Source organism: Clinocottus analis, unplaced genomic scaffold (assembly GCF_023055335.1).
Source record: "Clinocottus analis isolate CAN_PGR_092001 unplaced genomic scaffold, fCliAna1.0.p SCAF_10, whole genome shotgun sequence".
NCBI classification, from domain to species: Eukaryota; Metazoa; Chordata; class Actinopteri; order Perciformes; family Cottidae; genus Clinocottus; species Clinocottus analis.
Genome location: NW_027175821.1, coordinates 8573505 through 8592016, shown reverse-complemented (window position 1 = coordinate 8592016; position 18512 = coordinate 8573505). Strand labels below are relative to the sequence as shown.

The 18512-nt window shown below is 43.6% G+C and overlaps 1 protein-coding gene across 1 annotated transcript in view; it reads left to right on the top strand.

Moving 5' to 3' along the window:
- Positions 1 to 18512, top strand: part of LOC137794246 (collagen alpha-1(XXIII) chain) — a 75228-nt gene that overhangs the window by 661 nt on the left and 56055 nt on the right. The window contains exon 2 of the mRNA XM_068590976.1: positions 453 to 522. Within this exon, the coding sequence (XP_068447077.1) occupies positions 453 to 522 (70 nt within the window). The remainder of the gene's footprint in view (positions 1 to 452; positions 523 to 18512) is intronic.

Sequence of the window (18512 nt, the reverse complement as noted above, 5' to 3'; positions counted from 1 at the left end):
TGTGTGTGTGTGTGTGTGTGTGTGTGTGTGTGTGCATACACACACACACAGCTCGCCGGTGCGTAAAATGTGCGTAACAGCAGGGAACGCGTGCAGTGAGGCACGCAAACGCAAAGCCTTGGCCCTTTTTTGGAAATTGCATCCTAATTGTTCTCTCTAAAAATCTGTCCCTTTTAATGAATGACCTCAGGGATCAACCTGACATGCAGCTGGTCAATTAGTTTGCAGTTAAATCTCTTTATAGGGTGACATAACCACTGATGAGACACTAACATGTAATTGTATTACACGGAGGAAGCTTATCATGCTGTATGTAATGGGAGGACGATTTTTACCGCAAAATTGTATTTGGTGCTCATTGAGATTATTCAAATATTGTTCCATGCTCTGATTGTTTCTTCATAATATCCACATGTTTATTTGGCTTTGGGATTTGTTCTGTGTGTCTGCAGAAAGTGGGTACGCTGATGCCAAAATTCCGGACAACTAGGGATGTTGGCCAAGAGTGCTCCTGTCCTCCAGGTATGTCTCTGCTCTTTAATTGGTACCACTTACCAAAAAAAACACAACGAAATCGAAAAAGACAGATCTCTCTTCCCTATCAGGTAGAAGTTGCAGTCCATAGACATGGCTGACCGCTTGTGAAACCTGATTGTTTGTCAGCTTATGATGCTTTTGGCAGCTCTCTTGGACATGGAGAGTGTATGTGTGTGTGTGTGTGTGTGTGTGTGTGTGTGTGTGTGTGTGTGTGTGTGTGTGTGTGTGTGTGTTGATGATTACGACCCCTGAGCCATGAGTGTAGGGCACACACTGTGACAGCAGGGCTCGACACTCAGCAGAGCAGCGGGGTCGGGACGTCCAGCCTGAGCCCTGCAGCCTCTTGTCAATGGGGGATGCTCACTTTAAAAGATGTGGCAGCGGTGTGCCAAGATCGGCCACGTTTGGCTTGCGGTGTTCGTTACAGAGCTTGTAATGGTTCCACGGGTGGAGAACAGTGTGTGATCCACATCATGTTACACACAGAGTCCCCCTGTTATGCCTGTGTAATAAACAGAAGATCATTTTCTTTTTTATTTGTGAAGCTGCTGCTATGTGTCCCCATGTATGATGAACGTCAGTGGATGTGCCCAACTGATCAGATGTGTATTCAACACATGGGCGAGAGGTCATTGGGGTTTATTAGAGAGGAATTCACTGTGTGTGTGTGTGTGTGTGTGTGTGTGTGTGTGTGTGTGTGTGTGTGTGTGTGTGTGTGTGTGTGTGTGTTTGTGTGTGTGTGTGTGTGTGTGTGTGTGTGTGTGTTTTATTAAAAAGTGCACATGTAATGAGGTACTCATGACATTCCAGTTTAAAAAAAAAGGACAACTCAAGTGAAAGAGTGTCTGCTTGCACACATTTTCTTCTATTTAAAGTTTTGTTTCCAAAAGTTACTCCAGAGGTTGAGCTTTTTGAGATGCTTATCTTCATATTTGGGAAATTTCTCTCCCTGGCTCGTCTTTCTTTCTCTTTCTCATCGTCTCCGGGTGTGAACAGCCCTGCAACAACAAGAACAGGTGAAAGCGTTCACAAGTGGAATTTCTGGCCCGCTTTCAACACATTCTGTTTTCCAGTCTGAAGTCTGCCATGCCAGGATGGCTTGCTGGCTCTGTCTGGCTGCTTAGCGAAGTTGGTCCAAGTGTTTGTTGTTTGAATTGGATCCAGCAGAGCCAAATCCCCTGATACTGACACTGCATGTGGTAGGTTGTTACTGTAATTCCTCTTTTATACATTCACTGCATTTCTACTCAGCATGCTACAGTAGAATTGTAATTACAGGTATATGCACCTTGTAAAATGTTGTCAAATTAGGCCACGCCTACACTGCCCTTGCTGGGTACTTGCTGACATTTTAATGTAGTTCTTTATTAGATCGTATTATTGTATCAGAGGTTGCATCCCATTTTCCTGTCAATTCTGCTGAAATGCGGTGTAATCAAGCGGTTTTTGTATTGAAATTCCTCCACAACTATTCAGAAGTCTATTTAAAGTTCTTTTTTTTTTCCAGTTTCTTGGCTTTCAATATGGTATGTTTTTGGGGGGCTGAAACAAAAGGCTATTTTGTTTATTGCGGCTTTTATGGAACCAAATCCATGTGACAATTCCCAGATTGTTCAATACAGACTTGTTAACTTTTCTCCATAAAACATGTTTATTTCTACAGAGGGTTTCTCAGCTGATAAACTCAGATTTGGGGAGACGTTCGTGGTGCTTTTTGCGCTGTATGAAGTATGTGTGACTCGTGCAAAATGTGCACGAGTCGTAGATGTAGGTTTATCTGAGCCGAGCTCTTCCTAAATGTGTGCATCCCATCTGTGTCCTTGTGAGTGCGCAGTCTGGTCATGGTCTCATATGGCTGTGTGTGGTTTTGTGCGTGCATGCGTGCATGTGTGAGTCTGAGTTTCTGTCCCTGAGCCTTTGAGAGGCCGACAGCGGCACCTCTCTCAACACGACACTGTAAGAAGAGACCCTCCTCTCTTTAGCACCAGCTCTTCCCACCTGAAACTTGAATCTCTCACCACCAGGATCACAGGCCAAGGTATTTCTGCCTGTATGTGTGTGCGAGACATGCTGCCACACAGCACGAGTGGCATTTCTGCCATTAAAGCTATGCCCTCAGTGCCAAGGTGCTCTCACCTTTCAGCATGCATGAACACAGTGGCCCAACAGGGGGCAGCACTTTCGCAGCGGCGCTAGAAATTTGGTATTGCTGGTTCTGATTGAATGACTTCCTTTAAATAAAAAGTCAAAGTATTTTGAGGACAGAGCCCTCTGGTTCAGTCCCCACTTGTGTAGCCGAGACTCTCAGGGGCATTTACCTCCTGCAGCATTGTTGTGACACCTTTATGCTCACAGATTCAACACAGCCAGTTGTCGTTAAGGCTAAAGGCAAACGATGTCGCTGAGACCGACTCTGCTTACAAGCTTCAGGTGTTTGCAATTAACACCCGCCTGTTGCCTCAACAGACACACAATACGTATGCTCCCACACAAACCTACACACACATTCATTACTTACACATGGACACAACACCTTTATGGTGCCTGAGCTAATAAGAACCATGTGGGGCCTGCATGTGTCCTGTGTAGGGGGAGTGGATTGTCATCTCTGCAATTTGCATTAAAAGGCTGTTTAACAGGTCTGATACCAGCTCCGGGGGGACTCAGGCGGCCCACTCTCAAGCACAAGGCATCCAAAAAAAAAAAAAGTCAGCCAAATGCACCCATTAGCGTGACTCAGTCACTGGAAACTGTGCATCAGGAGAGGGTGCTAAAACAACGCGAACAAATGCGTCTTCCCTCCAAAAAAATACATACTTTGGGTGCTATGACAGCTTGGATGAGACTCTTGTGAGGACTTTTCTTTTTTGTCTTTTGTGATTGTGAATGTCCTCGGAGGTTGGGACGTCTGGTCGCACAAAACAACCGATTAGAAGATGTGACCTTTCCCTTCATATTTTGTAGACCAAACACTCGTTTGATCAAGCTTGTCTTGATGTATTGCATTTGAAGTAGGTGTAAGTTTAAATGAAGTCAAAGTCAGGACTACATTTTTGGTGTTAGTGTATATGAGGGCAGGGGGTCAGATCCCTGGTTGTGTGCTCGGATCCATTTCCATCAGATAAGAGCTCATTAACGCACAGAAGGGAAACAGGCCCCTCATGTGTCTTTGTGTGTGTTTATATAACTGAAAGAGCGTGAATACAGCGGGGTTTCTTGATGTATTTAACACGTTCACATACATACAAAAATGCACATTTATGTCCGCTCTAGGTACAGCTATATATATATATTTCTGACATATTCCTACATATGTGATGTGTGACAATTGTACTCCAGCCATGTGTCAGTGTGATGTCTCCTATGAAGCCCATCAGCAGTCTGCTGGTGTTGACCGGCCTGTTTGGGGGTCAGCCTTTCACACAGAAGGCAGAAGGGAGGCTGCAGACTTCCTGCTCCCTCACCTGGAGACGGAGAGGAGGAAAGCCAGCGTTAGAGAGGCCCGCGGTGGAGCCAACACCAAGGGCTGCATTTTGTTTTTAAAGCCATAATAAATCAGACCGGAAGCTTGCAGCTACTTCTATAATCTAGTGCCACAGGACCAATATGCGACCATATAAGATCCATTAATGGCCATTTAAAAAAATAATAAACGCAGGAAATTTGTTTTTATAAGTGATCTCGTTTTAGATTTGTTCCGCTGTACTGTGAGCTGTAGGCAGTCTTTAAATATTATTATGCTGGAGAGCAGCACGTAACTTACTGTGTGTGTATGTGTGTGTGTGTGTGTGTGTGTGTGTGTGTCTGCATGAGTGTGCTTGTATGTATTTTGTACATGTGTGTTTGTTTTGATGTCTGCAGGCATGTGTAATGTGAGGCCCGCAGTGACTGCCTGCATTGCTTTAAATTCACTGTGTATGAAGGCAGTTATGAAGAGGATATCCTGTGGCAAAAAGCCCAGGTGGCTTTTTACAGTGTGCTGCAGATTTCAACCCAGAGAAGAAAATATACAGTTTTTAAGAACACACATCCACTCTTTTATTTCCAGAATAGTTTCCTCGACTATGTAACCTGTCTTACTATATATATTTAAAGTAGGGAAATAAAAATGCAAAATGATTCCCAGGAAATGTTGATGGTTCCTGTATTTGTGGCTTTGTTGTGGATTTGTCAGAGAGGACATATCCTCTGCCTCTTTCTTTTGCCCTTGCAGCCTGCTTTGTATGTAGCATTATATCACAGATTAATATATGCCATCGTCATATGGACTGCAGCTGTGCGAGCCTCGTGTCTGTCCTCAGGTTACTTTCAGCCTTCCTGTGATGTGTCCATTATTGCCTCTGGGCACTGTAAGTCAAATTAAAGTGAATGAATCTTCTTGATATCTTGTTCACATTGCGAAGAGGATCTTGAAAGGTTTGAGTGTGCGCTGTTTATTTGTAAAAGACGAGGGGAATGCAGCCTCTTGGACAGTTTGGAGGTATTGAGTTTGGAGATGGTTGTGTTTGTATCACTAGACACAAAGGCTCGGCAAACAAAACAACAAAACATGTTCAAAGCAAGTGAGATAATCTTCTCACTTGGAGCAATGTTCTAGTTTATCTAGTTATAGTCTGTTGGGGCTGAAGAGCCTATGTTAGCCGCTATTAGCATAAGACACCCAAACCTCTGACCGAGCTGATGTGAAGCCAGATTTTAACCCAATTTAATTCATTTGTATTACTACTAGGCTGAACTTGTACTTAAGAACAGCTGATGTGGATGTCTCATATCAGCCTTCTTATAGCTTTGTGTTTAACAGCAGGGTCTTCTTACTCAAGCCGGCCTGTCTGCAGCTCATGAAGGCCCACAAGGACCTCAGGAACACACAGAGGAGCAAAGGGCCGGCTGCCAAGTAGCAATGTGAGAGATGTGCAGAACACACACACATGAGAAACAAGAGGGGACAGTCTCATCCTGAACACTTATTAAAGGAAAACATTGCTGGGTGCAATTGTCTATTGTCATAGCATCCTATTAGCTATGAGGTCATTAAGGGAGGTGATGTGGAGCGGATTAGGGAGGAGACACGCATTGTAACTTATTTATAGGATTTTGTGTCCATGTGTTCATATTTATGCATCAGGTTGAAGGTCGTCCCCTCTTAGCTCACAGTGTAAATTCCAAAGATATATTGAGCAACAGCAAGGGTCTGTTTATATTTACATGCTTGTCTTGTTTCCAGACAAGTCAAGGAAGTGCTGTAGTAAATGTTTTCATGCACTTCATAGCTCCATATAGTGGTGCCAACATAAACATGGGACAGATGAGTGTTTCTTATTACCTCAGGTGAAGAAAAATGCCATGGAGTTCGGCATTTTTACAAAGACTAGTGTGTAGGTTTGTGGTGGAATATAGAGGTTTCAGATTGTAATCAACTGAATAGCCATCCACTCACTCAAAGACCGCAATAGTGCGAGCTGCCGAGTGCAAAACCGTGAAAATGCTGTTTGCCTCACTCAGAAGCCATCAATACCATAATAAAAACATGTGTTACTACGAGCAATGGACGTCAGATGGTGGCTGACAGTACCGCAGTTTCACAAGTGTGTTGGAGAACCATGGTGAGTTTTTCAAGTGTCGGTCTGTTGTGGGCTGCAGTGGAAACATTGCGGTGCAACATGGCAGAGTTGGTGAAAAGGGGCTGTCTTTAGGTCAGTTTCACCTTTAATAAGTTGTTATTTTAGCATCTTTACAAGACTATTGCATTTAATGAAGTGTTACTAACTGGATATTTACAATTATACAATAGAGAACATTTAAGAAGGCTTGTCTCAAATGAGGAAAACACATGGCACCAAGTAAAACTTGCTTTAGAGGAACATCTGAGTTGCTGCTTTCGACACAATAACGCTTTGTCTTCTGCAGCCGTTGTTTTCATCAGACCAGCGTGCATCAAAAGCATCAAGTGATGTGCTGAGCCACAGGGACATGATGCATCTCTTCGGTCTTGGATTGATTTAAGAGCATCGCTGCAAAATTATTTGTGTTTTTTCTGGAGCAGGAAAATCTGTTATCGTATCAGATGAAATTTGAAAGGTTCAAGACATATTTTTTTTCTTTCTCTATAGTTATCATTTTGATAAGTCCATATGCATGCTTGTTTGTAATTATGTTATTGTCCAGAAGGAGGCTACAAATAAGGAGGCAGAACATAATGTCAGAGCAAATTAGTGACTTGAACATTTGAACGTTGTCAGTCACATCTGTTCAGACGTTTATTCAAATTAAGCACATATATATTCCAATTGCTTCAAGTTTAAGGAAACACGTCTTAAACTATTACTAAATAGTAGTAGTTTGGAGGAATTTTGTAATGTTTAGGTAAGCCTAAAAAGCTCTAGAATATATATGATGAGGCTGTAATAAATGGCCGTATCTAAATGTTTTCACCGAGAGCGTGGCAAGAGCTTACTGAGCAGCGCTGCCAAATATGGAAACTATTATGTTGTTTTCTTTAATTATGACAAGTGGCAGGTGACAAGGTGACTAGCCTTTTAATGGGGGAGCAGAAAAAACTCTTTAACACCGCCGTGTGGCCTCTGGCTGGCTGACAGCACTGTGAGGTCAAACGATCTCTCTGTGCTACAGCACGTTCCCAACCTGTTGAATACAGCAGCGAGTTTACAGGACAGTGAACATCCGAGACCTAGAAATGTTTTTCATTTTAAATTGGGTTTTGGATGAAACAGGAATGCCGTCACTCCAACAAACCTGTAAAGTGTGTAAACAGGCTTTAATTTGAATCCCATCGTCTGTTAAGATTACCAGCCGGGAAAAATAACCACAAAAGTAATGTAAAGTGCCGGTAATCCATCAGGAATGTAGCGAGGCAGCACCAGGACTTACACGAACACACCTGGGTTTATTGGACAGGTAGCGTCTCTGATGTGAACCCAGACAAACAAGGAGTCATAATTCAAGCAGAGGGTTATCATTCATCCCTCCTTGCCTGACAGACACACAGTAGAATGAACAGAGAAGGCATCTTTCCTCGGGAGCCATTGAAGGTGTGAAGAAGGGCATCGGTGAACCAGATGGTCTCACTGTGCCGAACATGCTCCTGCTTAGTGTAAAAGCCCCTCAACAGGCTCGTCACTCTCCCAGCACCTCTTTAATGAGAGCTGAGCTCGTAAAAATGGGCCCGAAGACTTTGAACAAGCCCTCAGCATCACTGGTCCATGTTATTCTGTCATAACAGGGAGGTGAGGGCATTGTGCAGTGGAGCAGGATAGCTCTCACCAACTTAACACCACGGCTTGGGAAGGTTGTATTTACATGTGTCGGGCCTGTTTTCTCTCTCGGTGTGACCTTTTCCAAAAGTGTCTCTGTCGTTATGTCCCTTCTTTTTCTTCCTGTGTCCCAGCCTTTTGCGTTGCCTTTTTTTTTTTTGCGTGTGATGCACGTCTGTCTCTTTTTTTTCGTGCTCTGCATCCTTGTCTCTATATATTTGATTTGAGTGAGTGTATATTTCCCTTTGGGATCTGGATGGCCTCTGGCTGCACAGTGGGTCAGTCTGTTCCCTGTGTACATTTACCCAAAGTTCAGCCAGGAGTGAGGTTGGGGGGATGGAGATATCACGCATATTGTAAACAGACATTGAAGAGATGCAGAGGGAGATTCTCACGGTACGTGAGCGCTCCCTCAGGTGTTTCTATCAAACCAGCTAATTTCCTGCTTTTTATAGGCGTCAGTGATAGCAACAGATTACTGGCAGCGCTTTTATGCTGAGGAAGAAAATATGCTAGTTGACCGCAAGTTTTATAAATTACAACTCTGCTATGGAATGAGAAATCTGAAGAAAACCACCTCCACATTGGATCTATACTTGTGTTTTGAATAAAAAAGAACTCTAAATTATCAGGTATCTTGGTCATTTTTGAGGGAGTTTAATCAAGACAAAGAATCAGCTCACATTAAGCTAAAACCTAAAACGTCAGAGTCAACTGACGCGCCGTTGTCATGCTTTTGTATTTACAGTTATATGTAACACATCTATTGTTAAACAGCGAACCGCAGTGGCTGCACTTAAACTATCGGCTTTATTGTGTGTGAAGCATCCTGCCAAAACCGTTGATGGGTCGTTTCACCCTCTGTGCAAATTCCTTCAATCAGGGTCAGAAAAACCTCACCATCATTTCCCAGCACTGTGGATAACAGAATATGATTACAAAACTGTTACACTGGAATTACCCCGTCTCACTGGATCAGATCATCGACCAAGACAGAGCTCGTTTAGAAATGTGTGTGTGTGTGTGTGTGTGTGTGTGTGTGTGTGTGTGTGTGTGTGTGTGTGTGTGCGCGTGCGTGCATAAGTTCATATACATGCAGTGTACATTTTAATGCGGGCCAGCATTGGTGTGTGTCTATCGGAAGGTTAGTGTGATGTCAGTGGGTGTTAAATATGTGGTAATGAGTGCACAGGGGTGGACACACAAGACTTGCCTCCATTCAATCAAAACAAGGATGCTTCTGTCAAGAATGCTGTCGCTGCTGCTGCCCACCGTCTTACCTGCTCGATGGAGGGAGGAGGAAATGGAGGAACCTACTAAACTGAAATATATGTTACATGTTGAAGGTTTTTGTCAGTGCTCCATCTGTTTCTACATATTCAGCTTGTGTGCCGCTGCATTCTTGTTGCAGAAAGGGTCCATATGTGTGGGCCGGCACGTGTGTTGTCGTTCTCATGTGTGAGCTTGTGTGTGTTCTTGAGTTTCTGCATACCATCCAACAGCCATCTCCATCGCCAGCCTCTATAGGGACTCCTTATCTGCATATTTGCAGTTCCACTTGAGAATCAAAATGAAATGAGTCCTGAGTGCATTTTGGGAGCCAGAAGAGTATATCGCAGATGTCCAGTCAGCTCTGGTTACACATGGAGTATCTGGGTTCGAACATGTGGACAATCTATCAGGTCCACCATCTCTCTTTCCTCTCTGACCGCATTCAAACAATGTTTTTCCTCCATCTTTTCTTCCTTTTCTCACCTTTCCTTACAAATCGTGGACAATCGGCGCACAAATGCAGTTATTTTGAACACACTTGGGGTTTCGATGGATCGGTGTCTGAATCTGTTGAAGCATCAGATGCGTGTGAACGGGAGCTAATGACTGTCTACGCTTGAGCATGTGTGGACTCGATAATTGTCGCAGTTCCAGAGCCGCAGCCTTGAAACACATAAAGAGGTAGACAGCGGGGGAGAAAATGCTTACAAACACTCACAACAACTAAAAACACCCACATGCGTTTGCACATTCATATGGTGCTGTCACTGTTTTATTTGCTCCTAATCCTTAAATCCAGGCACAAGGAAGACACTTTGTGAAATGAGCAAGGCCCTTTTTTGGTCTTGTTTATTTACTTGGAGTGTTTTCTCACGTCCATGTGGTTCTGATCGTGAGATTTGGAACGAGGACAAAGACGGGGATGAGTAGAGAGAGTGGGGAGAGCAGAGCCGCGGCGGGAGGGAATATCAGAGGCACTAATGAACACAACGTGATTGTAGAAATGGAAATGTAATAATTTAAGCTGCATGGGAAGTGGACATGTGGAACCTAATGTTTAAATCAGGTTAAATTGCACTGTTTCTCATCTCAATAAGAAATATGCTATTTTTGCAACACAATCTTGGCATGCTGCCTCCTCTGCCCCGAGCCCCATACGATCCCTTTTTCATTGTAAAGTAAGTTTGGCTGTTTTTAGCAAGGATTAAACCAAGAGAGTATGTATACACAGCTATAAGTGCCCAAATTGGCCCTTAAATAGGGAACTGGTTTATAACAAACAGCACCCCAAAGAGGAGACCTGACCCGAATCAAGCTGAAACATGTTGTTGTGAGTAACAGCCAAACCAGCAGTACAAAGCAATTCTCTAACATAGTTTAATTGGGATGATTGGCTCATTGACAAAGCACAATCAGCACAGGATAATTGTAATGTTGATCAAATTAGTGAGTATCATTATGATTATGTTTGTCAGAGATGTTGAGTTGGATTTCCGGCAAATGGATTCACTTTAGTTTGGGTCTATTTTTATCGTTTAAATTTTTTTTTTTTTTTACAAATGAGCATGTTGATCGGGTCGAGGCTTTGATGTTTTTATGCAGGTCATCGAGTGATCCATGCTTCACCACTGTTGCTTTACCTGCTGTTTCTTAGCACATTATCATACATCTGTGATGTATCTGTCGTGGAGTCTGTTAATTTATCCTGATCCATTTCGCTCTGCTGGTAGACAACTTCCTTTTTAAGGGATCTGTATGTAACATTCAGAGCATTGATATCGCAGCAAACGACTACGTGATGTCAAGATTTAGTGGAGTAATGTCTAACTGAGAGGAGAATGAAGTCTCGCTCTGTGGGTGCTGTTATCCGATCTTCTCCTTGCTTTGTTGAAATAGCCGAGCTGGCCGGAGTTCCAGTGTATGCGTGTGCGTGTCACCCTGCAGTCCCCTGAACGTGAATGCTGTTCGTACTGTCAGCTCTGTGCCGCCGGCTCGCTGTGGCCATGTTGAGAGCCATTGAGAGTGGATCAAAATGGTCCTATTAGTCTGTCTTACACCTTTTAAAACGTGCCCAACACATTTTTTCACTTTTCAGTCTTTCTTATGGGAGGGAAAAGGGATCCTACTGAGTCTATTTAACAAGCAGATGTCTACGAGACATCTTTTCCGACACAGGGTGTCCCGTTGATTTATTTGTGGCAGATGTTTTGATCAAATCGGACAGACGTGACAATTTGTCTGTCTGGTACACGCATTAATTCGCGGTGCAGATCAGCTGATGTTATTTGGTTCAATTACGTCTGAACTTTTAAACTCGGTTTCCACATTGGCCCGTTGGCTTTCCTCCTTTATCGGAAAACGGTAAATGGAGCGTAAGTACCAAGATGCTTATCTTTCCTGTCCAAGATTTGTATGCGTGTCTCTGTGTATGCAAGGTCATCTATGTGTGTGTGTGTGTGTGTGTGTGTGTGTGTGTGTGTGTGTGTGTAGACAAAGCAGGCGGAATGCACGACATTAGATGGCTTCTTTGCCGGTTTGAGGTACAACATGGACAGAGGGGGTGACTACAGGAGGTGGGAGGGGTGGAGGCGCTGTGTGTACCCCAAGCAAACAGGCCAGATAAGATCAGAGTGGAGGGAGCGCAGCTGGAAGTCTTCCTGAATTGACCCCTTTCTCCGCCTCGCTCACATTCCTCCAAACCGCTCGCTGCCCTCTTTCTCCCTGGTCTCTCCACATTGTACCTCCTACAATGTCTTCCCTGATTTTTCTTATCATTTACAACCCCCATTCAGCATATTGCTTCCATCATTATTTTGTTTTTTAAACAATATCCTCATGTTTGGAGTTTCCGTAGATGTTTTTTCTCCTTCTGTGTGGCGTCTCCCCTCCTGTTCTTGACTTTACTGCCTCTTCTCCATCTTTCCTCGGCTCCTCCTCCTCCTCCCCTCCTCAACAGGACCTCAGTAAAGTGGGGTCAGCCAATAGCATGTAATGCTGTGTCTTTCCTCAGTTTCTTCCCTGCTCTTTGACCATGTTCATTAATACGAGCCCCTCTAAACTGACCGGTTGCCTTTCATGTTTTCCCCTGGGCCATGTCCTAGACATGACAGTAGACCTAACATTTCAAAGTAAGGCCTCTCTGCCTTTTTGCATGGATTTACATTTTTGTGTCTGCTTAGGAGCAAGACAAAGCAAAAATAGTGCAAAGCAGCTGTGCTTATCTTCTGTGACCTTTATTATTTACATTGATTGAAGTTCATGAGGAGTGAACTGCAGTAGCTGTAGTGCACATTCAAATGAGTGAAGAAGATGAGGAGGATTAAGGGGGAGCAATATGAAACTCTTGCAGTCTGTGACATCTTGCAATGGTTGTCATGTATATTTAGCTCCGTGTATGGCAACACAAAAGACAGCTGTTGTTGCCAGCTCACATTTATTTTGGCCTTGTGTTGGTCCCTCCCGTCACTCTAACCAGACCCAGATCTGTAAATAGTCTGTGCCGCTGACAGACTGCTGAGAAACATCCTACGCTGCAGAACTGAGATTTTATCTTCAGATGTTAATATAACCAAGGGTTCAGAGATCTAAATTAACTCAACTGAATCTTTGGTTCAGTTGAGTTAATTTGAGATGTTTGCTGCAGGTCACCAGCATCATTGGCGTTGTTTGTTCAGCCTCTTGTGTCCAGTATTAATCCTCAGCCCACAGACGCACAACCTCTTGACCTTTTCGCAAGAGTGGAGCCCCGTAATCACGACTCCTGTAAGCGTTAAACCCCATACTTTTTAGTGTGTCCATTCCCCCCCCCGACCCCGCGTCCGACCCAGCCTCAGACCCCTCTCCTCCTCCCCCCGGGGATTGGAGCTCCATCAGCACGCTGGCTCTATTCTCACACTATAGTGGAGGAGATAAAGCGGTTAGTGGGTAAACAGAACAGAAGAAACTACATTTGGGATTTGTTTTCTAAATAACAACTGTGCATTAATAATATCAACACTGTAATTTGGCTGAAAATGTTATTCTTTTTCATTCTATTACAAATTATAAAATATATTTTGCATTGGCTATGAGAGTGCAGCTATTTTTCCTTTACCCTTGTGTTTTCAGCGCGGTCAGCACCTCTCCAACACTGCTGTCATTCCCTCTCTCTCTCATCCGAGTATAAAGAACAACCTTATTGTGAGACCAATCCAGTTTGGCTTTGGTCTTCTTTGGAAGTAGATCTGCTTCAGTAATATCCTTTAATTTTACACAATATTGTTATCTTGTTTTGGACTAATGGTGTAAATCATACTGGGTGGGATTCAAAACAAACATAACCATGAAAAGAATAATGAGTACCAGAGCTATCGGTCTCTTTCAGGGATGGAGGGGTAACGGGGTGAGTAGCAGGAGAACTGGAGGAGGTTGGGGGTGAGGTGGGGTGTTGAGGGTCCCACGGCAGACCTGATCTGTTCACCCGGGGTCAAATGGCACTTCACAAAAAACAGATCAAATGACCTGGCTTTAATGGTCCTGAAGTTGTCTGCTTGTCTCCTTGTCAGTCTGTTTGCAGGTCTGCCAACTGTCAATCATCAGTCACTTAGCCTGTCACATGCGTACACAGCCCCGGCCCCTCAGACCAATATCTGACCCCCAGGCGCGGATACAGGACTCGACTGTGGGTGATGTTGGAACTGAATCAAGTTAGTCAAACTGTTATTGGATCCATATAGCCCAAAACCAAAAGAGCCGGAGGATGATGTCTAACCTGATTACAAAGCACAAACAAATATGTTTCCAAACAGGGGCCAGCATAGACAGGTATCTGAATATGTACACAAACGCAAAGCTTGCATGCCGACACATTCATGCAATACAGTACATACACATACATGTAGCCATGAGTGCATGAAAGGGAAAGAAACACGCACACAGAGTTGGATTCAACCCAGCAAACCCATGTGGGCTTTGACTGCACTTTAACACACACACACACACACACACACAGAACAGAGCACATTAACTCGCCAAGTACAGGAGGTGTAGAAAGGAGCATGAAAAAGAAGAAAACAATGGTGACTTTCCTCTTCTCCAATGAGTGCTATAGAATGAGACTATTGTTGTCTGTCCTCTTTCTCCTCCTTCCAGCCATTCTTTTTTCATCATTTTTCATCATACACAACTGTGCTCTTCACATAGTTTGGATACCCTATATGATCGACATGGATTGTGGGAAACGGGCCTGCCTCATGAGACCTATACAATGCCCCCCTCTCCTGCTGCTTGTGATAGTACGTGTGGTATTTGGCTCCTTAGTCTTGTGAACTGTGGTGTCCCATTTGTGCTGTGTGGTGTGGTATTGTGGTCACATTTAGAGGGCGGAGGGCAGACCAGCTAAACAGGGCTCTTCTTTAAAGTGAATAAAAAGTCCTCAGTGAGAATAAAATCTGGATTCTTCATTCACGTCTCTTTGACGCACCCACGCGGACATGTGTGTGCTCTTGATGTACGCTGACGCTCCTGTCTCCGATTAGATGTTTTCTGCAAGTGCAGCCCATGTGTGCAGAGTTCGACACTACCTTTGACGCAGACTCAAACACTGCAGACAGCTCCAGCAAAGCAACAGTAATTTTGACCTATAGATCCTGCATCTGGCTGTCATCATGTACAACAGTGCCTCGTCCGCTGCACAAGCATGAGAGACATCTAAGAGTAGACTAAAGTAACGTCTTATTTTTTTTTATCCTAACTGTGTGGCACCAAAGTCCCAGAAATCCCTCTGATTGGCTGTTCGTCTCAAGCTAAAGTGAAACTGAAAGTGAGGTACGCAAACAAACAAGTCAAATCAAGCAGACACACAGAAGGCTCTTCTCATTTTTCATCTTCATCTCTGATGATTTCAATACACAAATATTTTCACAACGACATGGCCATCTGGAATGAAGTAGTGAGTGAGTTGAGTGAAAATGGTAGGCAAACGCTGCTTTGTTTGATGTAGTCATCACGACGACAGTTTGTATATCTGCAGACTGAATGACGAATACAGACTATCGCCACCGGCTGGTATTTCCTCTCTCGCGCAGAATCTACATGGCAGTTGACTCAGGCGCAGGAGACAAATTCTTGATCTTGTTATTGGATTGTTTCAGTTTCCGAAGTTTTATCCGCGTGCACATCGACCTTAAGGGAAGGTTAATGCAAAACACGCCACATTTGTTCATTTCTTTGCTCCTGCTTAAATAACTGGACGTCCCGTCTCTGAGCGGTTTCTTCATGTGCTTTCTTCCCTGTGGCGCTTCGAACCACACTCAATCAGTAACCCCTACTTTTGACAGATTTTTGTTTTGTCATTTTGATGGTTAAATTGATCTCAAACTAAATTACATTTTCAAAGCCACAATTCTTCTTTCGACCTCAGTTTTTGTCGGCATCTCACAACCTTTGTTTGACTGGCTTATGCACAGCGGGGCTCAGCCAAAACCACCACGGTCACTTTCAATTGACGGGATCTCAGTCGTCGTTTGATTGACACTCTTTTTTGGCCTGTGATTCAGTCAAGATGTTTCCACTTTGGAGGATTGAAGCAGTTTAAGGCCATAATGAGGTTGCCAGCACATTATCTGACTCCACACACACAAGCGCCCACACCTGCAAACCAGTCACAGAGGGCTGGGACTCTCATGAGTTGAAGTTGACGTCTTCTGGATGTTCACTTTGCGGTTTTCATTTCTAATCAATTCTTTGTTCTGTTCAGTCTCTTCTCATCAAGTCGGAGCACAGATGTCAAAGCCATTTGCTTCCACTGTGTTGGAGAGAAAAAAATCTCAGACCACTAACATGATCCTCAATGCTCTGTCAGCTGACCTGAGATGAGCTTTCCTTCCACTCTCCCTTCCAGAGTTTCCCATCGCTTTTTATCTATTCTCCCTCTTTCCCTCTTATTCTCACTCTCTCAATTCTTGCTCACACTTCATAACTTCAACCTATCATCACCTTCTCTCTCATGACCAATCCATGTCTACGTCCTTCCTCTCAGTCTATACAGACAGTGTTCAGAAATAATTTGACATATATAATTTGATTATTTAGAAAAATAATGTCCAGCCAAAGTCATCTACAAAAAGTGATAATAAAATGATATTGTCCTTTTGTGGGGAACCGCTAACAGTAGAGGCCAAACTGAGCAAGTTTAAATCAAACACAAAGAATGAGACAGTTTACTTCAGATGCTATTTACGTCGCAGGCCTCGCTCCTTTCCACTCACTTAGCAGTCCGCTGACCCGGGCTTTCCTTAACATCTTAGGACGCATCTGTTTTCCACTCATTTCCTCTACAGCTCTCAATCAGTTGCTCCTCGGAGTATTTGGTGTCCACAAATCCCCCCAGCGTGGGCTCTCTCTCCCCCCATATAGCCCTCATGTGTCACTAGAGACAGCATAAAAATGTGTGCTAGCCTATTAGCACGCTAAGTAGTCCATTCCAAATTCCTCTGAGAGTTTTTACTGAAGCCACTTGCTGTCGGGATCAGAGCAGTAGTGTTAAATTTAGGTTTTCATTAACCTCTTCGTGTCTCAATTTCCTGCTATTGTCAGACCGCAGGCGCAAGTGGCCAGCAAAGCCTTTACGGATGTGTGCGGGCGTGAAGTTAATGCCCCGACGATCAAGTGCAGAGAGCGTAGATGGGTCGAAGGATCATCACGTCAACTGAGAGACCGATAACTGGTAATAGATGCGTCGATGGATAGAGCAGTAGGATGTATAGATAGACAGAGTGATGGACAGATGGAGGTGTGAAATGAAAACACCTGGTCCTGAGAGTGAGGAGGCCAATCATGGGAGGGATCTAGGGGTCGTGACTCCTGACAGGTGTGGAGGATGGATGCCATCACTGTAGCATTCATAAGGGACTGATGAAGACGGCAGAGATAGGAAGGAGTTGCCCACACCGGAGGGGAAGGAGCTGAGGGGTAGATGACAGCTCAACACTACCTAATCCTGTGTGTGTGTGTGTGTGTGTGTGTGTGTGTGTGTGTGTGTGTGTGTGTGTGTGTGTGTGTGTGTGTGTGTGTGTGTGTGCGCGCTTAAAGGATATTAGAGCCCACTTGTAGTGCCAAGTGCTTTTTAAAGGCCTCTGTTAAATTCAGTTTTGAACTTATTCTCCTTTTATTTTTGGTCAAGAAGTCAATACATCACTCAGCGAGCCTGATTTATCCCGTGTTTGCTCAGTCAGGTCCATATATGGTATATTTGATTTATGCTAATACGAGTTTCTCCTGCCAAACCAGAAGAAGATAAATATACCTCAGGGTTGAGCAAAAGGGAATCATGTTCCTGTCCTTCACTGAGACAGACTCGTGCTGTTCGGGGCGTCGTTCTGTGTTGAATAATTGTGCTTGTTTTGTATTAAATTAAACTGACACAGGCAATAACCTTTTGAAAAACGTTTGAAAGAAATAGTTAGGTTACTTGTTAGTTGCTGAATTATTAAAAATATTTAACAAAGCAGTAAAGTATTTTTAAGAAAACCCAAGAGTCTGGTCACAAATAAAGACTAGAGCTGAAATGATACAGACAAATAACTCATAATCTTCCTAATTAATTTTAAACAGTTTTCTGTTCCAGATTTTTAATTGTGAGCATTTGCTGCATGTCTTTATTAAACTGAATAACTTTGGGTCTTAACCGTTTGAAATTTGAAGCTACTAATAAACAGAATAAAAGACTAAAGGGACAGGACAGGATGTGTCCAAGTGGAATAGTTAAGGCAGTATTTGCTGCGATTAGGCGCCAATAACCTTTAACACCTCACACTGCCAGTTTTCAGGGCTGAAACAGAATTTGAAACATCTTACTCCACTGTTGCTATATTTTACACAGTGGCAATGAAGTTTATAAAGACAAAAACACAAAAAGGCACAGGAACCCCCATCCTGGTGAGTTTGAGATTAGCAGAAGTGCAACATGAATTCAAAGACAGAAACTGTGATGGAAATCCTGTGTCGCAAATTTAATGATAAAGAGGGAGGGAAAGAGAAAAGAGGTCTAATTGGGTAACATCTGATTGGTGTGTGAGGAGTTGAAGTTTGGCTGCTCATGTGTGTCTGTGGGTAACTGGAAATGTGTATCTCTGTGAGGCTCAGAGTATCTGGCAAATCTTCAATGACGGAGGCCGGGATGCCAGACACCATTGGGAATGTTGGGAATGCTAGATGCCCTTTCACAATGACCTGTGTTTGTTGTGTTTGTGCACATTTGTGTGAGCGAACAAGTGAGAAATAAGTGAGAGACGTAAGCGAGTGGCCTTGAAGAGTTCATCAGGTCTCCCGTACAAACACATCGACCGTGTAGCGATGCTCCATACTAACAGCCGAGCTAAATGGACTAATACGTTTTCCATGCCTGCCGTTGCAAATAGACTTTCATTATACAGAGGATGTTTCATTTAAAAG